General features: G+C 50.1%; 1 protein-coding gene across 1 annotated transcript in view; it reads left to right on the top strand.

The window, feature by feature from the left end:
* The window catches only part of ACAP3 (ArfGAP with coiled-coil, ankyrin repeat and PH domains 3), a 63,206-nt gene that overhangs the window by 1,057 nt on the left and 38,481 nt on the right, over positions 1 to 23,668 (top strand). Inside the window, exons 2-4 of the mRNA XM_072608482.1 lie at positions 17,018 to 17,075; positions 19,445 to 19,564; positions 21,641 to 21,694. Of these exons, the coding sequence (XP_072464583.1) occupies positions 17,018 to 17,075; positions 19,445 to 19,564; positions 21,641 to 21,694 (232 nt within the window). The remainder of the gene's footprint in view (positions 1 to 17,017; positions 17,076 to 19,444; positions 19,565 to 21,640; positions 21,695 to 23,668) is intronic.

Below are 23,668 nucleotides of genomic sequence, written 5' to 3'. Positions count from 1 at the left end.
AAGAGAAGGAAAGCAAGAGAGAAGAGGGAGGGTCTTTATGTGAGCAAGAGGCTTTATACTGTGACAGCCTGTCCCCTCCCCCACCTCCTGCATCCAGGGTCTCATTCCCTTCGGATGGTCGGCTGGAGAGACCAGTAGGGTGGCAGAGAAGGGGCTTCTGTTTCAGCTGCTCCATTCCCTCCAGCCCCAGTCCCACAGCCCTTCCCAAGAGAACAAAGAGACCTTTCCAGATAACAATTGTCCCAGAGAGAAAGGGACAGAAGGTTTGAGGTCCCACGTTCCCTAGGCTGCCTCCCTGTACATGGCTGTTGTTTGTCCATATGTCCATCCCTGGATCCCTGTCTGTCCATCTTCCACATTTTATCTGTTCATATGTCCCTGAGGCTGCCTGGCATCGTGGGCAGTGCCCCCGATTTCCCTGTTGGTGTGAGCTCTACTAGGAAATGTCTACCAGATAGGGAAATGCTGAAGTGTCCCCCAGCCTCAGAGCAGCCGAGGGATCAGTCGGGAAAGCTGGCCAAAGAAAGACCTCACCAAGCTGCCAAGCCGAGACCTCACCCAGCAGCATTGCTGGTGTGTGTACTTTGCACACATGTGTGCACACATGTGCACCTGTGCACAGACACTTGGTACCAGAGTGTGCATGTGTGTTCAAGGCATATATGTTCACATGCATGCATTTATATTCACATGCACATTCACATGAACCTGTGCTTGTGTGTACAAACATGTACGGGGTGAGTGAGTCTGTATTTGTGACTGGACTCTGAAGGACTCAGGCCTGTGACTCCATACTCTTTCTTTAACTGCTCCGGGAGACAAAGACAGCAGCCCCTTTCTTAGCTTAGGCCCTCCATTCTTCTTTTCCTCCCTCCCTCCCTCCCTCCTGCTCTCCTCTTCTCATGACTGTCCTGGGGACCCAAGTGTTCAGGGGCCGGAAAAGACATTAAAGGCAAAAGTGGGCTAGGGGAGAATAACCGAGGATGTTGCCCAGACTGGACAGTGGAGGAGGGCAAAGGTGGGGGTTGGGGTCAAGGTGCATGTGTGCTGGGGGGAGGGGTGGTAAGAAATGGGTAGATTCCTATTCAGGAATTCCTATGATTATTCAGTCAGTCTTTAAAGGTTTGGAAGGTGGAGAGGGCTGTGGGTGAAGATGGGGGGATGAGTGGACAAAGTGTGTCAATGTAGGAGAAGGATTATGGGGAGGAGGGGTCTCTGTTTCTCAGGGAGAAAAATTCTATTCTGTGGGAATGAGAACCCCTTTAGCCTGTCTTCCTTGCTTTTCTGGGGATCGTTCCTGCTTGCTCTGGGTGGTTTGGAGCACTCTCTCCTGTCCTCCTGTCTGCCTGTTTCTCTGGAGAGGGAGGGAAGAGGGATTCCCATGGAATGTCCCCAGAGATGGACCACCCCTTCCTGACCCTTCCCACCCCCATCCTGGCCATAGGGTGGGGACTGGTCTTGGTAGCCAAAGTGGGGTCTCACTGCTGGTGCTGTCCGAAGTCTGGAGGAGAAAGGGCCAGGGATCAGGACCAGGAGATGGTGCTGGTTTTTTAGAGACTCTGCCTTGCTTTACCACTCAGCTTTTTCTATTTCTCAGAGGGTTTGCAAACCTGAGGCCAATCAGGTTTAGCAACAAATTTTCCCTCACCCCTGCCCTATTTCTTCCTCTGTCTTTAGCCTACAGCCCCATCCTAGGAACTGTCCTGAGCTCTCCCTGCTTGGGTGGGCTAGGGCTTTGGGATTTGTGGGTTCCTATCACTGTGATCTTTCTCCATGGATCTAGTGCCATGGGATGGGAAGCTGAGAAACTTTTATCCTCCCCCCTCCACACCTTTGCTCTAGTCTCCTCCCTGCTCAGGCATGTCTGCCTGACCTAGCACTACCTGTTTCTGAGAGCAGCTCTGGGGGAGGGCCCTTGGGGTACTTCTCCCCCTACTAAGATGCACAGAATTCATCCTGGCCACTGGAGAAAGTCCTTTTAGATTCCAGGCTGTTGTGTGTTCTTAACCTCAGATTCCACCCCCCACCCCCACCCCCATGTATACTGGAGCCCACTTCACCTGAGTTGGAGCCTAGACTCTTTTTAAAAAAATTATTTATTTATTTTTAGTTTTCAGCATTCACTTCCATAAGATTTTGAGTTCCAAATTTTCTCCCAATCTCTCCTTTCCTCCCCACTCCAGGATGGTGTGCAATCTGATGTAGGATCTACATGTACAATCATATTAAACATATTTTCACATTAGTCATGTTGTAAAGAAGAATTAGAGAAACCATGAGAAAGAAGAAACAAAAAAAAGAGAGCAAATAGCCTGCTTCCATCTGCATTCAGATACCAAAGTTCCTTCTCTGGATGTGGGCAGCATTTTCCATCAGGAGTTTTTTGGAGTTGTCTTAGATCCTAGCATTGCTGAGAAGAGCTAAGTCTATCAAAGTTGGTCATCGAACAATGTTGTGAAGCCTAGACTCTTGAGCCAACTTTGCTGTGTGACATGCCCTCCCCTCTGGTTCCCTTTTCCTCAATCAGGATGGGGAGAGGGGTCTATGTGCCTCTACACTTAGCCGGGAAAGAGTTAGTCAGAGGCTCTGGGAGCACCCTCTGGATGCATCATTCCCTGTCTACGGTCTCTCTTGTAATGGTGATGGGGGAGGGAGGGGTCCTTGCCACACCCACCAAGGAATGAGTAAAGCCTGCCCAGTGGGTAGGAGGGGGAGGAGATGTGGTCTAAGCCCCTAGAAGCGGTGCTTGGGGGCTTGTTCAGCTAGTGGGGAGGACTGCGAAGATCCCCATGTTCCTGCCAGGAAGGTGTCTGAGGGCTGAGGATGTGGCATGTTGGGGAAACCAGCTCTAGTAACATGAGCTAATGGGGGGGGGGGCTTTAGGTGGAGGGAGGGAGAAATCTGTGGGTAGAGAGGAGCCAATATTTGGGGGGGAGTTGGAGAGTGGAGAGGATGTGGTCAGCGGGTGTCTGCTCACAGGATCGGGATCACCATGCCTTTACGCTTGGGGGAGCCTTGTCTGCTTCTGCCCTGCCCCCTCCCAGTTCGGGATCCCTGGGAGCTGGGAGGAGCTGGGAGCAGGCACCAGATGTTCTTCATCTGTGCTGGCCCCAGTTGGTTGGGAACTAGAGGAAAGAATCTGAGACTGCAGCAGGATGGATCGAGGCTAGATTGTCTTGCAAAATGTTAGAATAGTCTGGAGATATAACTGGAGGCGTTGGGCTTAGATGCTGCAAGCATTATTAAGGATAGTTATAGTCATAACTATGGTTCTTCAGACACAAAGGAGACCTATCCCCAAGCATGATGTCCAGGCTGTGGCTACCCCAGCCACACCCTCTGAGCAGCCCTGCATGTGCCCTTTCCCTGCCCTGCTCTTCAGTCCCTGGGGCTCAGACATGCCTTTTTCTACTCTCTCCTCTAGTTCTCTTATGGGTCCTCACCTCCCCACCCCTTCATACCCCCTGTGTGCTCAAGCCTTGACCTCTGTCCACTACCCTGATTCAGACAGTCGAGTTGAGAGGCTACTGTAGAAAGGGTGCGGAGTTGAGAGTCAGAGGACCTGGATTCAGATTCTGACACTGCCTTATTCAGCAGGTCACTACTTCTCTGGGCTTCTGTTTCTCATTTGTAAAATGGGAGGGTTGAACTCATTGCCTTTGATGGTCTGAAGCTTGGCTTAGTGGATAGGGAACCCCTGATCTGGAGTCAGGAAGACCTGAATTCAAATCCTGACTTCACCACTTACTGTTTGTGATCCTAGAGAAGTCACTTCCAATGTTGCCTCCTATATAAATGGAAAGAACTGGACTGGCAGGCTCCTAAGATTCTCGTTCTAAATCTGATCTCAGGATCTCAGGATCCTGTGACAGAATGGATAACTGAGAAACAAGGAACTTGCTAGTTTCTGGCAGATGTCAGAGACTGTGGAAAATTCCCCAGCTCTGAGAGGTGGCTCCTTTTCCTGCCACTTTATCCTGGGGAGGAGGGAGGGTCCTGGATCCCTGCATTACTCCATTTTGGAGTGGAATCAGATTTAGAACTGGTAGAGATCTTCTTAAAAGTCATTGAGGCCTAGTGGCTTGTTCTAGCCGTACAGTCAGTAAGTAGGTATGCCACTATACCACCTAGCTGTTTAATTCAACAGGCACTAAGCACCTACTATGTGTCAGGTGAAGTAGTGAGGTAGATAGAACACTAGACCTGGAATCAGGAAAACCTGAGTTCAAAATTAGCCTCAGACACTTACTAGCTATGTGACCCTGGGCAAGTCACTTAACCCCTCTTTGACTTATTACTGGAAAAAGAAATGGCAAACCATTACAGTATCTTTGCCAAGAAAACCGTGACTCAACAACGTGTCAGGCCCTGGGTTAAGTGTTTGGAATACAAAGACAAAAGGGATCCAGGCCCTCCTTTCTTCTGGGGTCACCCCAGGTAGACAGCTAAGTAACCATAAAAGTGCTTTCCAGTGGAGGTGGGTGGGAGGGAATGGGGAAAGCCTCCAGCAGGAAGGGGCTCCAGGGCTGCTCAGAGGACAGAGGTGAGGCTAGTGAGCATTCCAGATGTGGGCCATCGTTTATCCCAAGTCCATGGCCTGGGAGCACATACCCTGCACTCCTCCAAGCTGGTCTGACAGTGTCAGAGAGGGCGGGAAGGGGAGCTAGCTGAGTTAAATCTGGTAGGTGGGAGCCAGATTGGGGAGGGTTTGAAACACCAGGCGTAGGATTTCCCACTTGATCCTGGAGGCAATAATGAATTGCCACGACCCTGGACAAATGACTTAACCCCTCAGAGCTGCCTCCAGCAAATGAGGAGGGTGGATTAGCTAGGCCCCAAAGTCCCTCTGAGCTCCAATATTCTGTGACTCTGGGGAGAAAATTCTCACGGGGGAGGAAGCTGACTGAGAAATGCAGCAGGCCGGGGGAAGACGCTCCCTTAGAGCCTGTGCTTGCTGCCTAGTGCTCTATAAGTCTCTGGGGAGAGGAGGATCCTCAGGGATCCTATCTTAGATCTGCTTTCTATTATATTTTATAAAGATTTTCGGTCTTGGAGATATTTACTTTACTAGCTGTGTGATCCTGGGCAAGTCCCTTAACCTCTGTTTGCTCTAATTCCTCACCTACATAAGAGGAAATTGACCTAGTCTTCTGAGATCATTACAGTCCTTCTATATGCTCCTACATGCCATACATGTTATGTGACATATGTACACATAGGTTTAAAATACGATATAATACACACGTGTATATTATACATGTATACACTTACGTCTATAATATACTATATAACATACAACGCACACTATACAAAATGTGTGTATATAATATTAACATGCCATATCACACATGTACAAGCATGCACACACCACAACATATAAACATAGACATGCATGGTTTGTTGTATTACACATGTGTACACATGTTATACACCATACATATATACATGTATATGACATAATGCCTATTAATATTTTATTGTGCATTGTATATAACATATATCACAGTGTGTATAACATATATTAACATACATACACATGTGTACATATCTTATTTGTATAGTGTATGTTGCATATAATATGTATATATTTGTACGCATATGACATACTGCATATGCATACACGTTATATATATATATATATATCACACATACACACACCTCTGTTAACTCCCTCATTAGTCCGTAAACTCTGTTTGATTGATTGACTAAAGCAACCTTTCCTCAGGATGTCTCATTCATTCTTGCAAAGAATATTTATTAAAGGGCCTACTGTGTGAAGCTCCATCCTAGGCACTGGGGGAAACCTGCTCTCTGCTCTGCCTTGGTTCAGTTCAGCTAGCATTTAGGAAGGTTCAACTCTGTGCCTGGCCTGGGGGGGTGGGGAGGGGTACCAGGAACACTAAGATTGAAATCCACAGTTCTGACCTCAGACAGCTTCCAGTTCTGTTTGGGCGGAAGGGAGGGGAGACCTTCTGATGTGGAGGGATGGGGCATTTCTTAAGCACATACTATGTGCAGAGTCATTTCTTGGATTCTGAATAGAGCAGTCATAGTCAGCCACACCCTTCTCTGTAGTAATGATCATGTTGATCTGAGAGGTGCAAGGGTGGGGTCCTTAGGAAGGCAGGTGGGTGGAGGGTGAACCTCTGGTTCCTGCCTGCCAGGCTAGGCAGGGCTTGACTGCTTCCAGAGGGGGGAAATGAGTTTGAGGTAGTCCTCTTAAAATCAGCAGCCATACTCCATCGGTCCCAGAGCTCACTTCTTGACATACATTAATCTCATTTAATCCTCACTACAGTCCTGTGATGCAATCACTCAAAAAGTACCTGTTTTATACCAGCTAAGTTCTCTTTTTTGGAAATCCCCATTTTCCTGATGAATAGTACAGTCTGAGGCTAAGTGGCTTGAGGTTGAGGCTGGGAAGTGTCAAAGGTTGGATTTGAACTCTGCTCTTATTCTAAGCCCCACCCTCGATCTACTTCGGCAACTAGCTGCCCAAAGATAGCCTCTGTGGCATAAGAGGATCTTGGGTTGGAATCCCATTTGGCTTTTGTGTGACTGAATAAGTGACTTAAGTTCTCTGACCCTCAGTTTCCCCACTTCTAAAATGAGGGACCTGGACACAAGGGTTTCTGACATCCCTTCCAGGTATGATTCATGATCCCAGCTTCTCCATCAAGCTTGGAATCTAGAAGAGAGATGAGACACCATGCCCAATAGCTTGCTGTTGAGGACATCTTTATTAGGCTGAACCTGTGATCTGTCCCTGTAGGAACTTTTGAGCATCCTCCCTGTCTCTTAGAGTCTCATCAAATGATCTGGGTCACCAAGAGGTTTAGAGACTTACCCTGGGTCACATAGCCAGGCTATGTCGCAGGTGAGATTTTGAACTCAGGTCTTCTGACTCCACGCTATATGGGGTGCACTTATAAAACAAAATACTAGGTGAAATTTCTAGTGGAGAGAGCAGGGAAGGCTCTCTGGAGGAGGTGATCTGAGTTCGATTTTTAAGGGACAAGTGGAAATGAGGCAGGTCAGGAGAGTAAAGAATGACATTCTGGTCTAAAGAAGCGTGAAGAGGGCTTCAGGGGCTGCAGGGGAGAGAATGGAGAGCAGAGAATATGGAAGAACTAGGAAATAAGTTTGGAAGAAGAGGGTGGTTCCAGTTGGTGGAGGGCTTGCCTTGACTACCCTGATAAGGAGCAGCAGGGAGTCACTGAGGGAGGCATTGGAAGTATAGGAGTGACTCCAGCCTGTGTGCTGTGGTATCTCCCCCCAGGCCACCTGGAGGATTCTAAGGTGAGGGTCACCTAGATGTGATCCAGACCTGACATTCCTTTGTCACTTCCATTATCACCTGCCAGTCTCAGGGGCCCAGTGTCCTCAGATGATCCCAGAGATAACGCAGAGAACATCCCATGACCTTGACCCAGCTCACCACCTGAGCCTGAGCTCACAACCACCCAAAGGGATGGATAGGGGCTCATTCCAGTCAGCCTTCCTTGAGGACTTGTTCTGTACAAGAGACATCAGGGGTTAGTGGCCACAGCTCCAGATTTGACCCCAGGAAGGGCCGGATTCTATCTCACCTCTGACTCCACCTAGCTGGATAACCTGGGGCAAATCCCCCAATTTGTTCATCTCTTTTTCAAAAGGAAGGGTTGAACGAGGTTAGATAACCTTGAATGGTCTTCTCAATTTTATATCCTTGATCCTATGGAATTTCTCTAAAGATGTTTTCCGATCTGAGTAACCAGGTAGATTCTCAGGCTTGGAGTCAGGGAGACATGAGTTTAGATCCTATTGGCCACTCACACAGGAAGTGACCTTGCCACTCTTGCCTCAGTTTCCTCGTCTGTAAGATTAGAGGGCTGGACTCAGTGGTTCCTAAGGTCCCTTCTAACTCTAGAGCTATAATCCTCAATTTCTGCCTCTGTGACCTTGGGTAAGTCAATTCATTTCTCTGCTTCAGTTTCTTCCTCTGTAAAATGGAAGCCTCTGGGTGGCTTCTGGGAGGGATTAGGGAAGGCTTCAGGAGTGTGTGGCATCTGAACTGCGGGAAGGGAAGGGTTATAATAAGTTATTAGAAACAGAAAGCTGACTTGAGTCTGGGGGACAAAGAATGCTGGGAGCCAGGGGAGCCTCTACTCTATACCCTTGGGCTGAGTTGGGGGAGGGAGGGTCTGAGCTGGCTGCCCCCTCTTGGGAAGCAGCAGCAGATGCTAGACATTTAAGATGAGTTGACCACTAGGTACAGACTATTGGGAGACCTAGAACATGAAGACTGACCCATTCTAAGAGTTGGCGCCCATCTTAAGAGCTGGCTAGTGTATGCTGCAGACGGACTCATGGGATCAAGGACCAGGAGGCAGGAAGGAGAGGAGCTCAGAGAGATAAAAGCTGGAGGAGAGAAGAGAAGGGGATTTCCTGAGGCTGGCAAGCTGGAGTACAGCCTGGGAATGACTGGTGGCATTGGACAGCCATGGTATAAGACAAAATCAATGGCAGCTGCAGAACTGGGTTTGAATCTGGAGTCTGCCGCTTAATATGTGAGACCTCAGGCAGGTTGTCTGGTCTGGACAACAGGAGACCTAGGGAGACAGAGCTATTTAGGTACTGGAGGAGCTAGCATGGAAAAGAGGGATTGACTCCAAAGGGCGAATCTGAGCTCTGGGCAAAGTTACAGGAGCTTATGGGCTTGTTGGAAGGAGAAAACTTCCCACTATTTAGATCCTGTGCAGGGGTGGGACAGGCTACATGGGTGGTGGGGGAGGCAGCAGGGGCTCCCTGTCTCTGGAGATCTCTGTATGGAAGTTCTGGGACCTCTTGGCCTGGCACATTAGGGTCTGGGCATGGATGGAACCAGATGACCTCGGAGCTCCAGTTCAGTTGGACGGTCTAGGAATCCCAACAGGTCTCTGGTCATCTGTTTGTCCTCTGTGTACATGTTTGCCGAGCCCCTCCTTCATTAGCCTGTAAGCTTCTTGAGGGCAGGGGACCATGTGGTTGCTTTTCATTGTAACTCACTAAAATCCAATACACCAGAATGTCATGGTACCACCTCCCTGATGTCATAATCGTTTTCCAGAATGAAAACAACAACCGCCAGTGTTTAGCGCAGCATTGGGGACACCCTAAGGGTTTAACAAATGCCCTGGTCTTCATGGGATCATAGATCTGTAGTGGGAGGCATCTTAGGAGTCATGAAATCCAACCTTCCTTATGAACAAGACAAAAATAGTTCATTCTTACTTTTCAAGTAACAAGTATTTTTAAAATTAAGTTGCCCCTCCCCCTCCCCATTAGTGAGCAAATTATAAAACAAAAGAACAGAAAAGAGAATGACAAAAACCCAAGCCCTCAATACTTAGCTGTGTGGTTGGACATTAGCCATGTCCAAAAATATGTCTGCATTTTAAATCCATCAGTTCTGTTAGGAGATGATTCGACTTTCCTCATTTTACATATGAGTAAACTGAGGCCCAAAGAGTGGAGGAAGCTCACCCAAAGTCACAGAGGTAATAAGTAACAAAGGTGGGGTGATAATAGCAATAATAATGGTAATAGTATTAATGTATTAATATGTATTAATAGTATTAGTGTTTATATAGCTTTTTAAGGTTTGCAAAATGCTTTATATCTATTAACTCACTCCATCATCCCACAACCTTGTAAGGTGGGTGCTGTCCTTGTTCTCATTTTACAGATGGACAAACTGAGTCTTGAAGAGGGTAAAAGTGACTCGCCTGAGTCCAGAGAATTGTGAGACTTCAAACTCAGTCACCCTGACTCCCTGTCCTTCCCTCTATCTAGGATTTTAACCTCTGTTCCCTGACTCCAAATTCAATGCTCTCTCCTATTGTTCCATTTTCCACATTTGGAGTCAGGATTTGGGTTTGAATCTTGCCTCTGTCAGTTACTGTGTGACCCCAGGCATGTCACTTACACTTTCTGTGCCTCAGTGTCATCTGGAGAATAAGTGTGTTGGACTGGATGCTGTTCAAAATTCCTTTCAGCTCCAAAGCCCGTGATCCTGTCTCTTTCCTCTCTCCTGGACCTAAGGATAGAAGTACTGATTTTGGAGGTAGTACAGAACATCCTGAAGCCACTGGGAGGATATCTGAGGTCAGGGGTGGGCTAGTAAATATTTAACAACCAGATGGGGTGGGGGTAAGGATGTGTGCAGGACACACGCTGTTAACATCTTCTCCATCACTTTCTTAAGTCTAGACAATCAACAAAAGGATAAACCAAGCCCTGATTTATAGTTTGAAGATTTTTAGAGATATAAACGTTCACACTGAAAATTTAACAATGAACTCTCCCCAGTCCAGCACACACCTGCTTGGGGTCCAAGGACAGAAATCCCTCCTAAGCTAACAGGTCTGGAAGTAGAGGAGCACAATGATGTAGTGTAAAGGGGTCTAGGAAGTTATGGGTTCAAATCCTGCCCAGGAAGTTAACCAATATGTTACCTGCGCATTGTATCCTGAGTTTCTTCCTCATCAGATGAGGAGATTGAATTTGTCTCTAGCTCTAAATCTGTGATTCTATGAATGGTAATGAGAAAGGTGGATCCAAGAGGAGCAGCCAAAAGAAGATAGAGGAGGTAGGAGAGGGTGTTCCTGTCATTCTGAAACTGGCCCTCAGCTCTGAAGGCTGTGGCTTAGACCAAAATCTGGGCCCCCTTTAGGGGAATTGGATGCTTGGTGACCCACTGTGGATCAGCCTCAGCCATCCATCACCACCACCACCATCATGATCATTTCTAACTTATTTTAAAGTTTGTAAAATGCTTTATAAACATCTCATTTGATCAATGATTTAGAGAACTTCAGAAGGACTGGGATGGGGTAAGTTGGCCCTCTGATGACACTGATGTTAACCTCCTGGTATCCTCAGAGAAGTAGATGAAAAGGATTTCTCATCATCGGTGACCCTGGTAGTCTGTTTTTTCCATCTCTCCAGGGCTGATAATGGATGGGGGTGGGGAACTGAAATTGTTGGGCAGGGCCTTAGGGGATTTGCCTCAGTCCTTCTGCCCTACTGGATCTAATGGGCTAAGGACAGAAAGTTGGATATGACTGGGGCTCATAGTTGCTTATTTGCTAGAATAATAACTAACAGCTCCCATTTACAGTGTTCTATGAATTCTTAAAACACCTCACATGTCTCTTTTGAGCCTTATAACAACCCTCTGAGATAGGTACTATTTTTACAGAGGAGGAAACTGAGTCAGATTGGCAAAGTGACTTGCTTGGAGTCACACAGCTAGTAAGCCTCTGAGGCAAGGTCTTCCTGACTCCAAGTACAGCCCCTATTCCTTCTGGTCTGTGGTCCCAGGTATCTAATCGGGGCAGACTTGTCTCTTTGTGTTTTGGTCTGAAGATCCGTTCTTCCTCTAGTATTGGTAACCAGGTATTCTTGCCAGAGGCTGAATCGAGCTAGAGGACCAGTCCTTGGCTTGGGGGCAGGATCCCTGCTCTCCTTTCTCCCTCTTCCATTCCAAGTGCTGATGAGGGTCTGGGTGAATGAGGGTGCTGGGGGTGGGGCCCAGGGGACTGTGCTTTTGACTTCTCTCCCTCTGAGACCCCAGCCCCTCCATGCCTATGGAATGATAAGCAGCGAGGGTTCTGAGAAAGCTGGGAATGACGCTGCCTTCTTCAGTCGCTGTCCCTCTTCCCTTTCCCGGAGCTGACAGTGGGCTGGGGGACGGAGGCTGGGTGAGAGGATGGGGATCTGGGTCCATCCCCTAGACAAGTCGGTCCTTGTTGGGCTGAGATTGGATTCTAGCTTGCTCGGAACCAGTCCTCCTCTCCCTTCTCGGGGCGGTCAGTGCTCTGAGAGGGGGTGACTGTGAGGTGGCCCAGGGGGCGCTGACTTTGTCCGGGAAACAGGTTAGACCTGGTTGAGCTGAGGCTGGACCCCTGCCCATTCGGAGCCAGCCCCTCTCCCCCTCCCTCCTTGGAACAGACAATGGGCTGCAGAAGGGGGTACTAGCAGAGTAGGGGGATGGAGATCTCGCTGCAACCCGCAGCCCCGACGGTCCTGGCTGGTCCGAGGCTGTGCCCCTGCCCATTCCGAGCCAGTCCCCCACCCCTCCCTTCACTCCCCTGACAGTGGTCTGAAGGAAGAGGCACGGAGGCAGGGAGGGGGGATGGGGATCTCAGTCCAGACAGGTTGGTCCTGGTCGGGCCGAGCTGTACCCGGCCCCTCCTCCTCCCCCCGCCTGACAGTGGGTTGGAGGTGGGGTACGGGGGCAGGTTCTGTCCCGGAGGTCCGGCTGAGGCTGTACTCCGACCCCTACTCCGGCCAGCCAGAGCCGGGATGACGGAAACCCAGCAGGGGGCGGGAGCGGCGATGCTGGGGAGCCTTTGTAGGCGGAGGGCTGAGCCCCCCTGGGGAAGCAGATGGAGGGGAGGGCGGCTGCTGCTGCAAATTGGACTGTGTCGGGGTGGGGGGGGTCGGGGATCGGAGACCCTAATTCCCGAGGGATTGGTGGGGGAGGAGGGGTTTACGATCACAGCTTTATTTCCTGTTCCCGGACACAAATCCGATTGGGGAGGGGGAGGGGGAAGGGTCACGTGCTCCCGCTCCATCTGCCTCATCCCTTCCGGGGATTCTCCATCTCTTTCGGGTGACGTCATTTGTTAACCCTTCCCTGGCTGTCAGGAAGGGGGTTGGGGGTGGGAGTGGGGCTGGGGGGGACATCCAGGATAGGCGAGTCCCAGGCTCCGAGGGGAAGATGGGAATGGGAGTCATTCCCTCCCTGGGAGTCCCAGCTGGGGATTGAGGGCAGGCACTGGGGCAGAGGGAGGGACAGCGGGGCAGTGACCTGGCATGGGAGCATGAAGGAGGGAGAGACATACCTGAAGTTCTGGGGTCCTTGGGTTCGAGGGGAGAGGCTGGCTCACTCCTAGGAAGAGACCTCGGACCTGCCCTCCTCTCTTACACTGAGGGGACACCTAGGGCCTCTTCAGGTGGGAGACCTAGCCTGGCTTGGGGTATGCTGATCTGAGCTCTACCAACCCTCCTTTTTAACCTCCTCAGGGATACCACCTCAATTGGAGGGGAGGCATATGATCTTCCCTGTACGGACCCCCTAGTCTGAGAGGCTTGACTCAGCTTTGTGTTTATTGAGGAGCCCCCCCCCCCCATGCCCAGAGGACTGTAAGGGGATCCCCCTGGGAGCCTGGCCCCTCTGTAGAGTGGCATTCTGTATGCGCAGGAGCAAGCTTGGGTCTCAGCCAAAGGGACTTGGTTCCCATTTCCATCCCCAGGGAGCTGGGGCTCAAGGCCTCCTCCCTCCCGGCTCCACCCCCACTCCCACCCCAGGTTCAGGGTGTGTCAAGAAGGTTTTATTTTCTGAAAGTCTCTGAGAGGGGCCCCAAACTGAGACAAAACCTTGGTCTGCCCACCCCGCCTGCCCACCCGCCCAGCCAGGAGCAAAGCTGGGTATTAATAACCTCACACAAAGGAAGTGATTGAGGCAGCTAATTAAACACTCGTTCCCCCCACCCAAAAATAAGGGGCCTGGAGTCATAGGGTGGGTGGCACTCTGTCTCCTTTCTCTGGGACTATTTTGGGAGCCACCGGGGTGAGGCTGGGCAGGGAGGGCGTTTGGGGACACTGGCCCTTGGATTACTGGCTCTAGGGACCCTATGGATGGGAAACAGTGGATATAGCCGGGGCATTGAGGATAAAGACTTGCATTCAGGGGGAGCCCATGGTGGAAAGCCACTGGAGACAAAGTGGTGCCTTCATTCAGTCAATCAACAGGCGACTAATAGGAGCATACTATGTGCTACGTGGAGCAGTTGCTAAGTGGTGCAGTGGATAGAGCACAGGGCTTGGAGTCAGGAGAAGTGTCCAACCTCAGACACTTCCTGGGCAAGTCACTTCACCCTATTTGCCTCAGTTTCCTCAGCTATCAAATGAGCTGTAGAAGGAAATGGCAAATCATTCCCATGTCTCTGCCAAGAAAACCCCAAATAGGGTCACAGAGTCAGACCTGACTGAAAATGAGGGAACATGTGCCAGGCACTAAGGATATGAAGACATTAATGAAACCATCCCTTCTCTTAGTGGGAAGATCCTCCACCTGAAGTCAGAAGTCTTAGGTTCAAATTCCAGCCCTGCCAGGTAGAACTTTAGACTTCAGTTTCTTCATCTATAAAATGGGTTGGACTAGATGGCCTTGGGGTCCCTTCTTTTCCTAGAGTCATGACCTTATGACTTGGGTCTTGTTTCCTGGGCAGCTTAATTCACCAGCAAATCAAAGCACTGATGCTCCTCAAAATGAAGGTTGAACAACAATAAATGTATGAGAGAGGAGGGTCTCCAGAGGTCATCTTAACTCCCTCCCCACTGTCTTGTAGAGGGCCTTCCTCAGGACCCTCCCCCCAATTCCAAGGAAGAAGAATACTGATTCTGTCCAGAAGCCTCTGAGCTGGGACTGACTCTGCCCCGTGGTTTCCATGGGGTGACAGTGGGTTAGTGCATGGAGGGAAGAAGGGGCTGGAAAATGATTCACAAAGCCTACAACCTGGGTTCTGTATGTGTATCAGTCAGGGAGCCTATATTAAGCACCTATGGTGTGCCAGGTACTGAGAATACATAGAAAAGCAAAATCAGTCCCTACTCTCAAGGGATGGACATCTTAATGGAGAAGAAATGCCAATAACTATGTTCATGTAGCGTAAAAGCCAGATGATCTCGCAGAGGAGGCATTGGCTGTGAGGGGGAACCAGGTAAGGCCTCCGGGGGTTTGTGTCAGGGATTCTAAGATCATCACTCCAGAACGGAAAGTGCCTTAGAGGTCATCTATTCTAACTGCTTAATTTTACAGAGCAGGAATCTGAGGATCCCTGACTAGCCAAGGTCACATAGCTGGGATTCAAACCCAGCTCCTTTGACTCTAGGGCGGATGCTTTTCCCAATGTACCACAATGCCTCTCTGAATAGGGAAAGCTTCGGGGCCCGGCCCAGTTGGCTGCCTCCCCACTCACTCCCAGCCCCCCCTTTGCCTCTTGCAAGCAGCAGGCAGGTCATTTGGGGGCTGGGCCCCTCCTTTCAGCCGCAGGCTGCTTCTGACCTAGTTAAGCTTGGAGGCCCGAGTGGGAATCACAGTGGGAGGGAAGGCCGGGGAGCCCAGAGTATGTGCTTGTGTGTGTGATCGAGTATGAATCTCCATGAGTGCCTGAGAGTATCGACCCCCTCCTGAGGTCCCTCCCCACCCTCCTGCTCATCAACAACTGATCCTTCTCCCAGGCCCCTGCCCTGAGCTCCTCCATCTGACTCTCCCAGCTCTCTGGGGATCCCTGGGCAGGCTGAGAAGGATTAGGATCTCTTGGCAAGGATTAAAAAAGACAGGCGATGTCTGCAAACACGTTCGACCACCCCCTCCATGCATCGTGAGGTGATGGGGCCCTCCTGGCATCAAGGCCTAGGGAGTTTGGAACTTCTCTCATTCAGAATGGGAGCCTAGGGCAGAGGACTGGTTTATTGGGTGTGGCTCCTCTCGCCACCACGTGTGGGGGCCCGAGGGCTGATGGATGAGGGATGGAATGGAAGGAAGAGGGATGTTATGGCCCCAGCATCATGATCCTTGCCTCCTCAGATGCCGCTGCTCCTTTGGAACCATACGTTGGTGATCTGGCCTCAGCCGAAGGTCCCTCCCACCTGTACCCCCTCCGTCGAATCTGTCCACCCTCCTCCTCTCCCTGTTCCACTGATTCTTCTTCTGTAGGCTCTTTCGGAGATTGGAATCCTCTATGACCTCCCTTCTTCAATACTTTCTAATTAAGTATCCATTTGACAAGCATTAAATACCTACTTTTATCAGACAAAGCTGAGGGTTGGGGTTAGAAAGTAAATGTATAAAATATTGCATGTAATATTTTGTTATACATTAATTATGTGCAATATTTTAATGTATCACGTTAATTCTATTATATATTTGCATATTTTATATAGCTTATGTTATAGATACCTTGTATCGTTATAAATAATCTGTATAATATAAATGTGTATGTGTGTAGATGCCTGTACGTGTGTACATGTGTGTGTATAAATGGATATAAGAACGAAACAGTATTTGCCCACAACCCTCCAGGACCTTCCACCCTGGCTTCGGAATTCTAGCTTTGTCTTGCCTGTGCGACTGTCTCTTGGAAATCTCTCTTCTCCCTTCTTCTTCTTGGTCCATCCCTTGCTGGGGTTCCATCTCAGCCTTCTAGGCTCTATCTTCAGCTATAGTCTCCCTGGTCAGGCCCACCATGTCCTCAGGGAACAGAAAACCAAGCCAGATGGAAACAGGGAGGGTGAGGGAGAAGGAGCTGGACATACCAACAAAGCATCATCTGATGAGCCGCCTGTCAGGAAGGGAGGCTAACTGCCGGACACACACACAGATAGATGCCCTAGTGGGCCTTTGACAAATTGGGGTTCATTGAGAGTCACTTAGAAACTGTCTTCTGTCAAAGTCGACATTGTCTTCTCTCCAGGGAAGGGTCTGTCCAGTCTTCGGGGCTTTTCCTGTTCCATCTTAGAGAGAAGGAAGGCAGTCCTTGAATGAGCAGGGAGAGCTTTCAAGGCATGACTTGGGACAGGAGTATGTGTGTGGGTGGAGGGAGGAGGTCTGGGGATAGGAGATGTGGAGGGTCAGAGCCCTGGAAGTCAGCAACCTTGTTGGGTTCATTTCGGGAGCTGAGGCAGACAGGGCAGGAAGGGAGGGGGTGACCCAGAGAGTGAGCAGTGGATGGAGGTGGGGACTCACCTGTCTGTAGGGGATGGTCAGGAGATGCAGTCCCCCCTTTGACCCCAAAAAACCTCTTCCCTTCTGAGCCTCGCTCCCCTTACCCCTTGTGGTGTCTCCCTGTTGGTCTCTTATTTAGGAGGGGTTGCCTCCCACATCTGGCTACATCTGGGAAGTCTCTCCCCCCTCCCCGCCATGGCCCTTTCTCATGTCCAGTCTCTATCCTTTCAGTCCTCACAGTGTTGGTTGTTGTCTTTCTAGGGCAACCATAGATGAGGTGGAAACCGATGTGGTGGAGATAGAGGCGAAACTGGACAAGGTGAGAGACCTCCCCTATCTCCCATATTTCCTGGAGCCTGTGTTGATGGTGTGTGTGTGTGTGTGTGTGTGTGTGTGTGTGTGTCTGTCTGTCTGTCTGTCTTCAAGGCTGGGGAATGGGGGCTGGGACATAGAGCTGGGACAGGGAGTTGGGAATTGGGTCCTGCCTGTGACTTGGGTAGATGGGAGGAGAGGGGGAATGCTGGGGGAAAGGGTGTGGCTATCTAAACCCAGGAGGGACCCCTCAGGAAAGGGGGGTCCTGTTCCCCTTAGTCTCATGGGGGTTTCTGGCACCTAGCATGTGCATGAGGGAGGGGTGTGTATGCATGTGCTCATGTCTGTGCATGAGCACCAGGGATTGCTGTGACCATGTGTCACAATTCTCTCCAGGCCCCCATGCTGAGCAGCAGCTGGTGTATCTCATAGCTTCCGGCCTTGGTCAGACTTGGGAGGGGGGAAGGGCAAGGGAAGGATGGAAAAGGGAGAGGAAACCTCTAGGCCTAAGAGTGAGCCCAGAAAGTCAGGAAGTAGCTTGGGGTGGTAGCTAGAGTTCTGGCCTTGGACACAGGAAGACCCAAGTTCAAATTATGTGTTGCTACTTAGCAGTTGCATGACTCTGGACAGGCCACTCAACCTTCATGTGCCTCAGTTTCCTCATTTGTAAAATGAGGGTATTGGACTCTAAGGTACCCCAAAGGTACCTCTTATGGAGAAGAGTCCTGGCAAAAGGCATGGGGGAGTCTGAGGTCAGGGGGATGATTTCCAGAGGGGGCAGGGTAAAGCTGATAGTCTCCATGGGACATGCTGGCTGTCCTCAAATTCAGTTTCTCTGCTATTGACCTTTGGATCCTGGGTGTCCAGTTCTATTTGCAAAGCCCTCGGGCTCCTGGTCAGAGCCTGGTGAGTTTCTGTGCCTGGTGTGATAGGATATGCAGCCCTGTTCCAGGACTGGCCTCCAAAGCTGGTCTTTCCCCTGACTCTGGGCACCCTCCCAAGGGGCCCTGGCCGAAGATGGACCTTCCCTAACTCCCTGCCCTGGGCTTAGTTCATTCTATTGGAGTCACTTCCCTTGCCTTCCTAGAGATCTCCCTGGCTCCTGGCCCTGAAAGTTCTGACCTTGCCTTGACCCATTTCTGTCTGGATAGGTTTGTCTAAAATACATCCCCAATGTCGGCTGGCTTGGAGGTTCCACCTTTGTTGAAAGCTTGGTTTCTTGACCGCTGGTTATAAAGTTCCTCTTTGCTGCTGGTCAGGAGGGAAGGTGCTGGATCAGTGCCAAGGGAGGAGGAGAGGAAGAGCTCTAAGGTAGTGGGGGAGGAGACAAACACAGGGGGCTTCCTGTCTGAGCCCCTCCCATGTCAGCCATCCCCTCACTTGCTCACACTTGGCATGTCCCTAGTCTCTGTACCAGAAAAAGAGCGAGACTATTTTTTTCTCTCTGCCAAACTCCCCTGCTGCCCAGCTTAGAATATCTTTGATGGGCACCACCTGAGGGCTTTAGACCCCAGTTAAAGCTGTCCTGCTTCTGCTTGAGCTGAGGATCTGAGTTTAAATCCCCCATGTGCTAATTATCCATGTCACCTTGGGCAAAGTACTTTATAATAATAATGTTCGTTGGTTTCAGTCATGTGTCTGACAATTCACGTGCAGTGCTACTGGAGTGGTTTGCCATTTCCTTCTCCATCTCACTTTACAGATGAGGAAACTGAGGCAAAGTGAGTTAAGTGACTTGCCCAGGGTCACCCAGCTAGGAAGTGTCTGAGGCTGAGTTTGAACTCAGGAAGATGAGTCTTCCTGCCTCCAGGCCTAGTGCTACATCCACTACACCACCCAGTTCAGAAATGATAATAGCTTACATTTACATTGCCCTTATTATGTGCCAAACATTGTGCTGAGTACTTTGTGGTTATCATCTCATTGGATCCTCACAGCAACCCGGGAGGTAGGTGCTATTATTATCCCCATTTTACATATAAGGAAACTGAGGCAAGCAGAGTAAAGTACCTCTGCCTCGGATCACACAGCTAGTGAGTATCTGAAGTGGGAGTTGAAGCCAGGTCTCATTTCTATCTACTGGGCCATCTAGCTGTCCCAGGTCTCATTTTTCTCCTCTTGAAAATGGATCTTGAACCAGATGGTCTCTGAGGTCCCTTCCAGCTGTAGAGTTATGATTCTGTGATGTTGGGTAGTTAAAGTAAGGGGATTAGACTAGAGAGCTTTGATCTAGAACCCTGTGCTCCTTTGGCCAGGGAGGGAACCGCCGAGGCCTGGGGTGTAACTTCCCAGGTGTAGCCATGTTTCAGTCCTGGGGGGACCAGCAGGGAGCAAAGCCCTCACTCTGCTCTGCGGCTCCCCCTCTGTTCCATGCAGCTGGTCAAACTCTGTAGCGGAATGATAGAGGCTGGCAAGGTCTACATCACCACCAACAAGCACTTTGTCAGCGGTGTCCGGGACCTGTCCCAGCAGTGCCGCAACGATGAAGTGGTCTCGGTAAGAGGGGCCGGCAAGAGGGTGGGCTGGGGCAGGGGGCCGGAGAAGTCGACTCCTAGAGTAGGCCACCAGCCAGATCTGTTCACAGAGAATCGGGGTGGAGTGGGGGAGATAGAGACTGAGTTAGGGTACCATAGGATGTAACTCGGGTGATCCACAACTCTTAAATGGAAGAGGTCTTCCTGTCCTTGGAGGTGGATGCTTGGCTTGGCAGGATCAGCCTAAACCATGAAGGCTCTGGTAGAGAAACCTTCAGAGAAGGTTTCACAGACCCCTAACTAGTGGATTATCTGTACCTGGGAATGCTTCAGGAATATCATGATTTGGGAAGGACTTCTGGTGCACACTACCCCTGGTGTGATGTAGGAGGAGATTGAGAGAGCCAGCCGTGTAGCCCCAAACGTCTGACATACTCTGACTGTGGGGCCCTGGCCAAAGGACTTGGTTTCTCTTTGGTATTGTTTGCTGTTGTTAAGTCATTCGGTCTTGTCCGACTCTTCATGACCTCATGGACCACAGCGCACCAAGCCCTTCCATCCTCCACTGTCTCCCAAAGTCTATCCAAGCTCATGCTCCTTAAGCAACTCTCTAAGACTGGAGATGGGGCCAGTCTTCATGGGCAGAAGGGATTTCCTTACCTGCAAGTTCCCTGGACCAGTGAAATCAGAGGTCTGGTTTCTGACATCCCTAATAATGAGACATCCATGTTCTTTCTGTCTGCTGCCCAAAAATGTCCCAGGGATTCTCCCAGTGAGCCTCCAGAGGAGGCTTGGTACTTTTATTCAATTACAAAAGGCAACTATTTTTTCCACCTGTGCCTCAGTCTGCAAAATGTTAAAGATGGAAGAGTAATGAAAGATAATAACTTGTCCCAAACTGTACTCCATCACGTGAGAGGAGGAAGAGGATGAGATGAATGATATTAGCAGTAATAGTGACTTGTCCTGGGACTGTTTCTAACTGAACCCTATCAAACAGAAAGATGAGAACTCAATTGCCAAAATAATCGTCTTGGTTATTTTGGTCCAAACTTGTGAATTTTCCTGGGTAGGGGAGCTCCTGGTGTGGAAACTCCCTCCATTCATACAGATTGGCCGCTCTGTACAGTCTTAGAGAATTGTTTGGGCGTGCTGAAAGGTTAAGTGATGAAATAATTAACAGCTTTAGCAAAGCTGCAGCATATAAGCTAAACCCACATCAAGTATCAGCATTTCTATATATGACTAACAAAGCCCAGCAGCAAGAGCTAGAGAAATTCCGTTTAAAATAACTATAAACGATATAAAATACTTGGGAGTCTACCCCAAGACAACCTGGGAACTATATCAACATAATTACAAAACACTTTTCATCCAAATAAAATCAGATCTGAAAAACTGGAAGGATATCAATTGCTCATGGATAGGCCAAGCCAATATAATAAAAATGACAATTCTGGAAAGGATAAGTAAGCTGCTTAGGGTCCCACAGCCAGTATGTACATATGACTTAGACCCAGGCTTGATTCCAAGATTGGCCCTGTGGCTCTCGTAACAATGGCCTCCCCAGTCCCCAGCCCACTGTTGGCCTTAGTCTGGTTGGTTTTGGGGACTCAGGGCTGGGATCAGAGTCCAGTAGATTTGGGGGCCATGTTGATCAAGCAATGGGGTCAAGGGGACTCTACCAAGGGTATGGGTGGTGTGGCTATGGCTGTGGGTAGGTGGGTGGGTGGGGTCTCTACGTAGCTAGACTTGATCCAGTGCTTCAGTGAGAGTCCCAGTCAAATTAGGAGGAGATAGAAATAGGTTTGGTGTTATAGGGGACTGGGTGGACAGTGACTGTGAAGCCATCTACTCCTGGATCCCAGAGTCTTATTAGCAGGGATGCAAAGAGGGAGTGTCTGGGGGTTGCCATGGTTCACTGTGTCTGTGGGGTTTCTGGGAAGGTTCCTTTTGCGCCTGGGATAGGAGTGTGGACCAGCCAAGGCATGAGACCAGAGCCAAGTGCTGGGAGTAGGTAGTGGGGATGGCAAGGGAATCAGGGGTCCTCTAGCCATTGCCCCCACCTCATCCTATTTCCTTCCTCCCTTCCCCCTAGGAATGTCTGCAGAAGTTTGGAGACAGTCTTCAGGAAATGATCAACTACCACATGGTAAGAACAGCTCCCCCCTCCCACTCCCATCCCCAGTGTTGGGACAGGGGGCTCAGAGCTTGTTAGATAGTCTCAACTCTTGGTTTTATGGCTTCATTAGCACTTCATTTGCATATCAGGCTAAGTCTGCATAGACTCCTCCCCCAATCTGAGACTCACTGGACTTGGAATATTTGGGGAGAAGGGTTTGGCTGGGCTGTGCCTGGGATAGTTCTTGTATGAGGAGGGACAGGGAATTTGGACCTTGTGACCATGGGTCCTATGGATGGTTCAGGCCTGTCTTTGAGTCATTGGGAGGAAGCTGGAGACATCTTCCCACCCCAATAATCCCTTAGGGACATAGGCTATGTGTTGGGGAAGCCCAGAATGGAGGGGGTATGACACTGTGGATCTGTCCCTTGGGGCAGGAGGGACTCTGGCTTGAGCTCCAGGACACTGGTTTGAGGATGTCTGGCTTAGGAGCCAAGAGTCTGGCTGGGCTGAGGTCCAGTGTGAACGGGAGTGGGTAGAGGAGAGGATATAATCAGAGCTGTGGGTGTGGGAGGGGAGGAGGAGCCCCAGAAATAGCCAGATAGGCTCTGAAAAAGACAAGAGGCTGGGGAGGTGTCTGAGGAAGGGAAGTCGGGGACCTCAGCCCTTCATATTTGGGGTAGCCCATGAGTTTAAGTTAGATCACAAAGCATTTTCCTTGTTGTTTGGGGTGTTTGGGGTGAGATCTCTCAGGCAGGGGTGGGCTGGGGCAGGGAGATGGACACAATGAACTTTGACCCTAAGGGCTACTGTTGAGACTTAGAGCCCAGAATGTGGCCCCCTCTTCCACTCTGTACCCCCAGTCTGGCAAAATTGCTCTCCTGGGGATAGAGGGAAGTGTCTTCTTAAAGCTTTCTCCTGCCAGATGTTGCCAAACATCTGTCCAGACAGAAGAGAAAGGGTCAAGGCTGAACTTCTGACCTGGACTCCTTTAGGAAGAGGGGTGGGGGGCAGGAAGGCTGGACTCTCAGCTTTCTTGGTATCCCAAGACCTTAGCTCAGTGCTTGGCATGTAGTAAGTAATTGTTGGCCAGTAGACTGACTGGCTGCAGGTCCCCTGGCCTCTTCAGGGTTTGGGGATAGATGGGTTCTCTTCTGCCCTGTTCCCTGCATTCACATACTGACATGCACCAGCTTGGACTCCCAAGAACCTCGCGGCCACAGTGGTGCACAAAGGTCCCACACCCTGGGTGGTCAAGCCATGGCCTGGGAGCCAGAACCCAGACTAAACAACCCCCCCTCTCTTTTCCCCATCCACCCAGCAGAGGAAGTTCAGAAATAAACACTCCCGGAGCTACAAGACAGTGATGGGGCTGTCCCCATATTCAGCATGGAGCAGAGGTCCCCTCCTGTCCCTGTCCCTTCCCAGCACCTGCCCCTTTGCCAGGGGCTAGGTCTCCCCCCCACTCCTGATTCCATGCTCTTCTAATGGGAGAGAGCAGTATTTTATCAGCTTCCCCAGGAGGCAGCCTGATACCGGGGGAAAGAACGATGAACTTGGGGTCCTAGTGCTCGAGTTCTAATTCCTCACCCTGTTCTTTCCTAGCTGTATGATTGTGGGTAGGTTCCCTAACCTCTCTGGGTCTCAGTCTCCTCATCTGTAAAATGATGGGGTTAGACCAGATGGTCTCTAGGGTCTATCCCAGTCCTATTTCTAGAATCCCACAATCCCTTGCCTCTAATGGCAGCACTTTGTCCTGCATTGTTGTTGGGGGTCCTGAGGATGAGGGTGGAGTATGTGGCTATTTGTGTACAGCCAGGAGGGAACTAGACGGAGGCAGCTGTGGACACCTGTGGGCTGTGAGCCTTGACTGGTGGGCGGGGGTGTGTGTATGCAGAGACAGTTGCTCATATCCATTGGGGAACACTAAGTCCCCCTTATTTCCCCCATATGGGTTCATTTAGGAGTTCTCAAGAACAGAGGTTTAGTGGGATTGATGAGTTA

This window comes from Notamacropus eugenii, chromosome 5, assembly GCF_028372415.1.
Source record: "Notamacropus eugenii isolate mMacEug1 chromosome 5, mMacEug1.pri_v2, whole genome shotgun sequence".
Taxonomy (NCBI): domain Eukaryota; kingdom Metazoa; phylum Chordata; class Mammalia; order Diprotodontia; family Macropodidae; genus Notamacropus; species Notamacropus eugenii.
The sequence above is the reverse complement of the archived record's forward strand: the minus strand, read 5'-3'. Positions and strand labels throughout refer to the sequence as shown.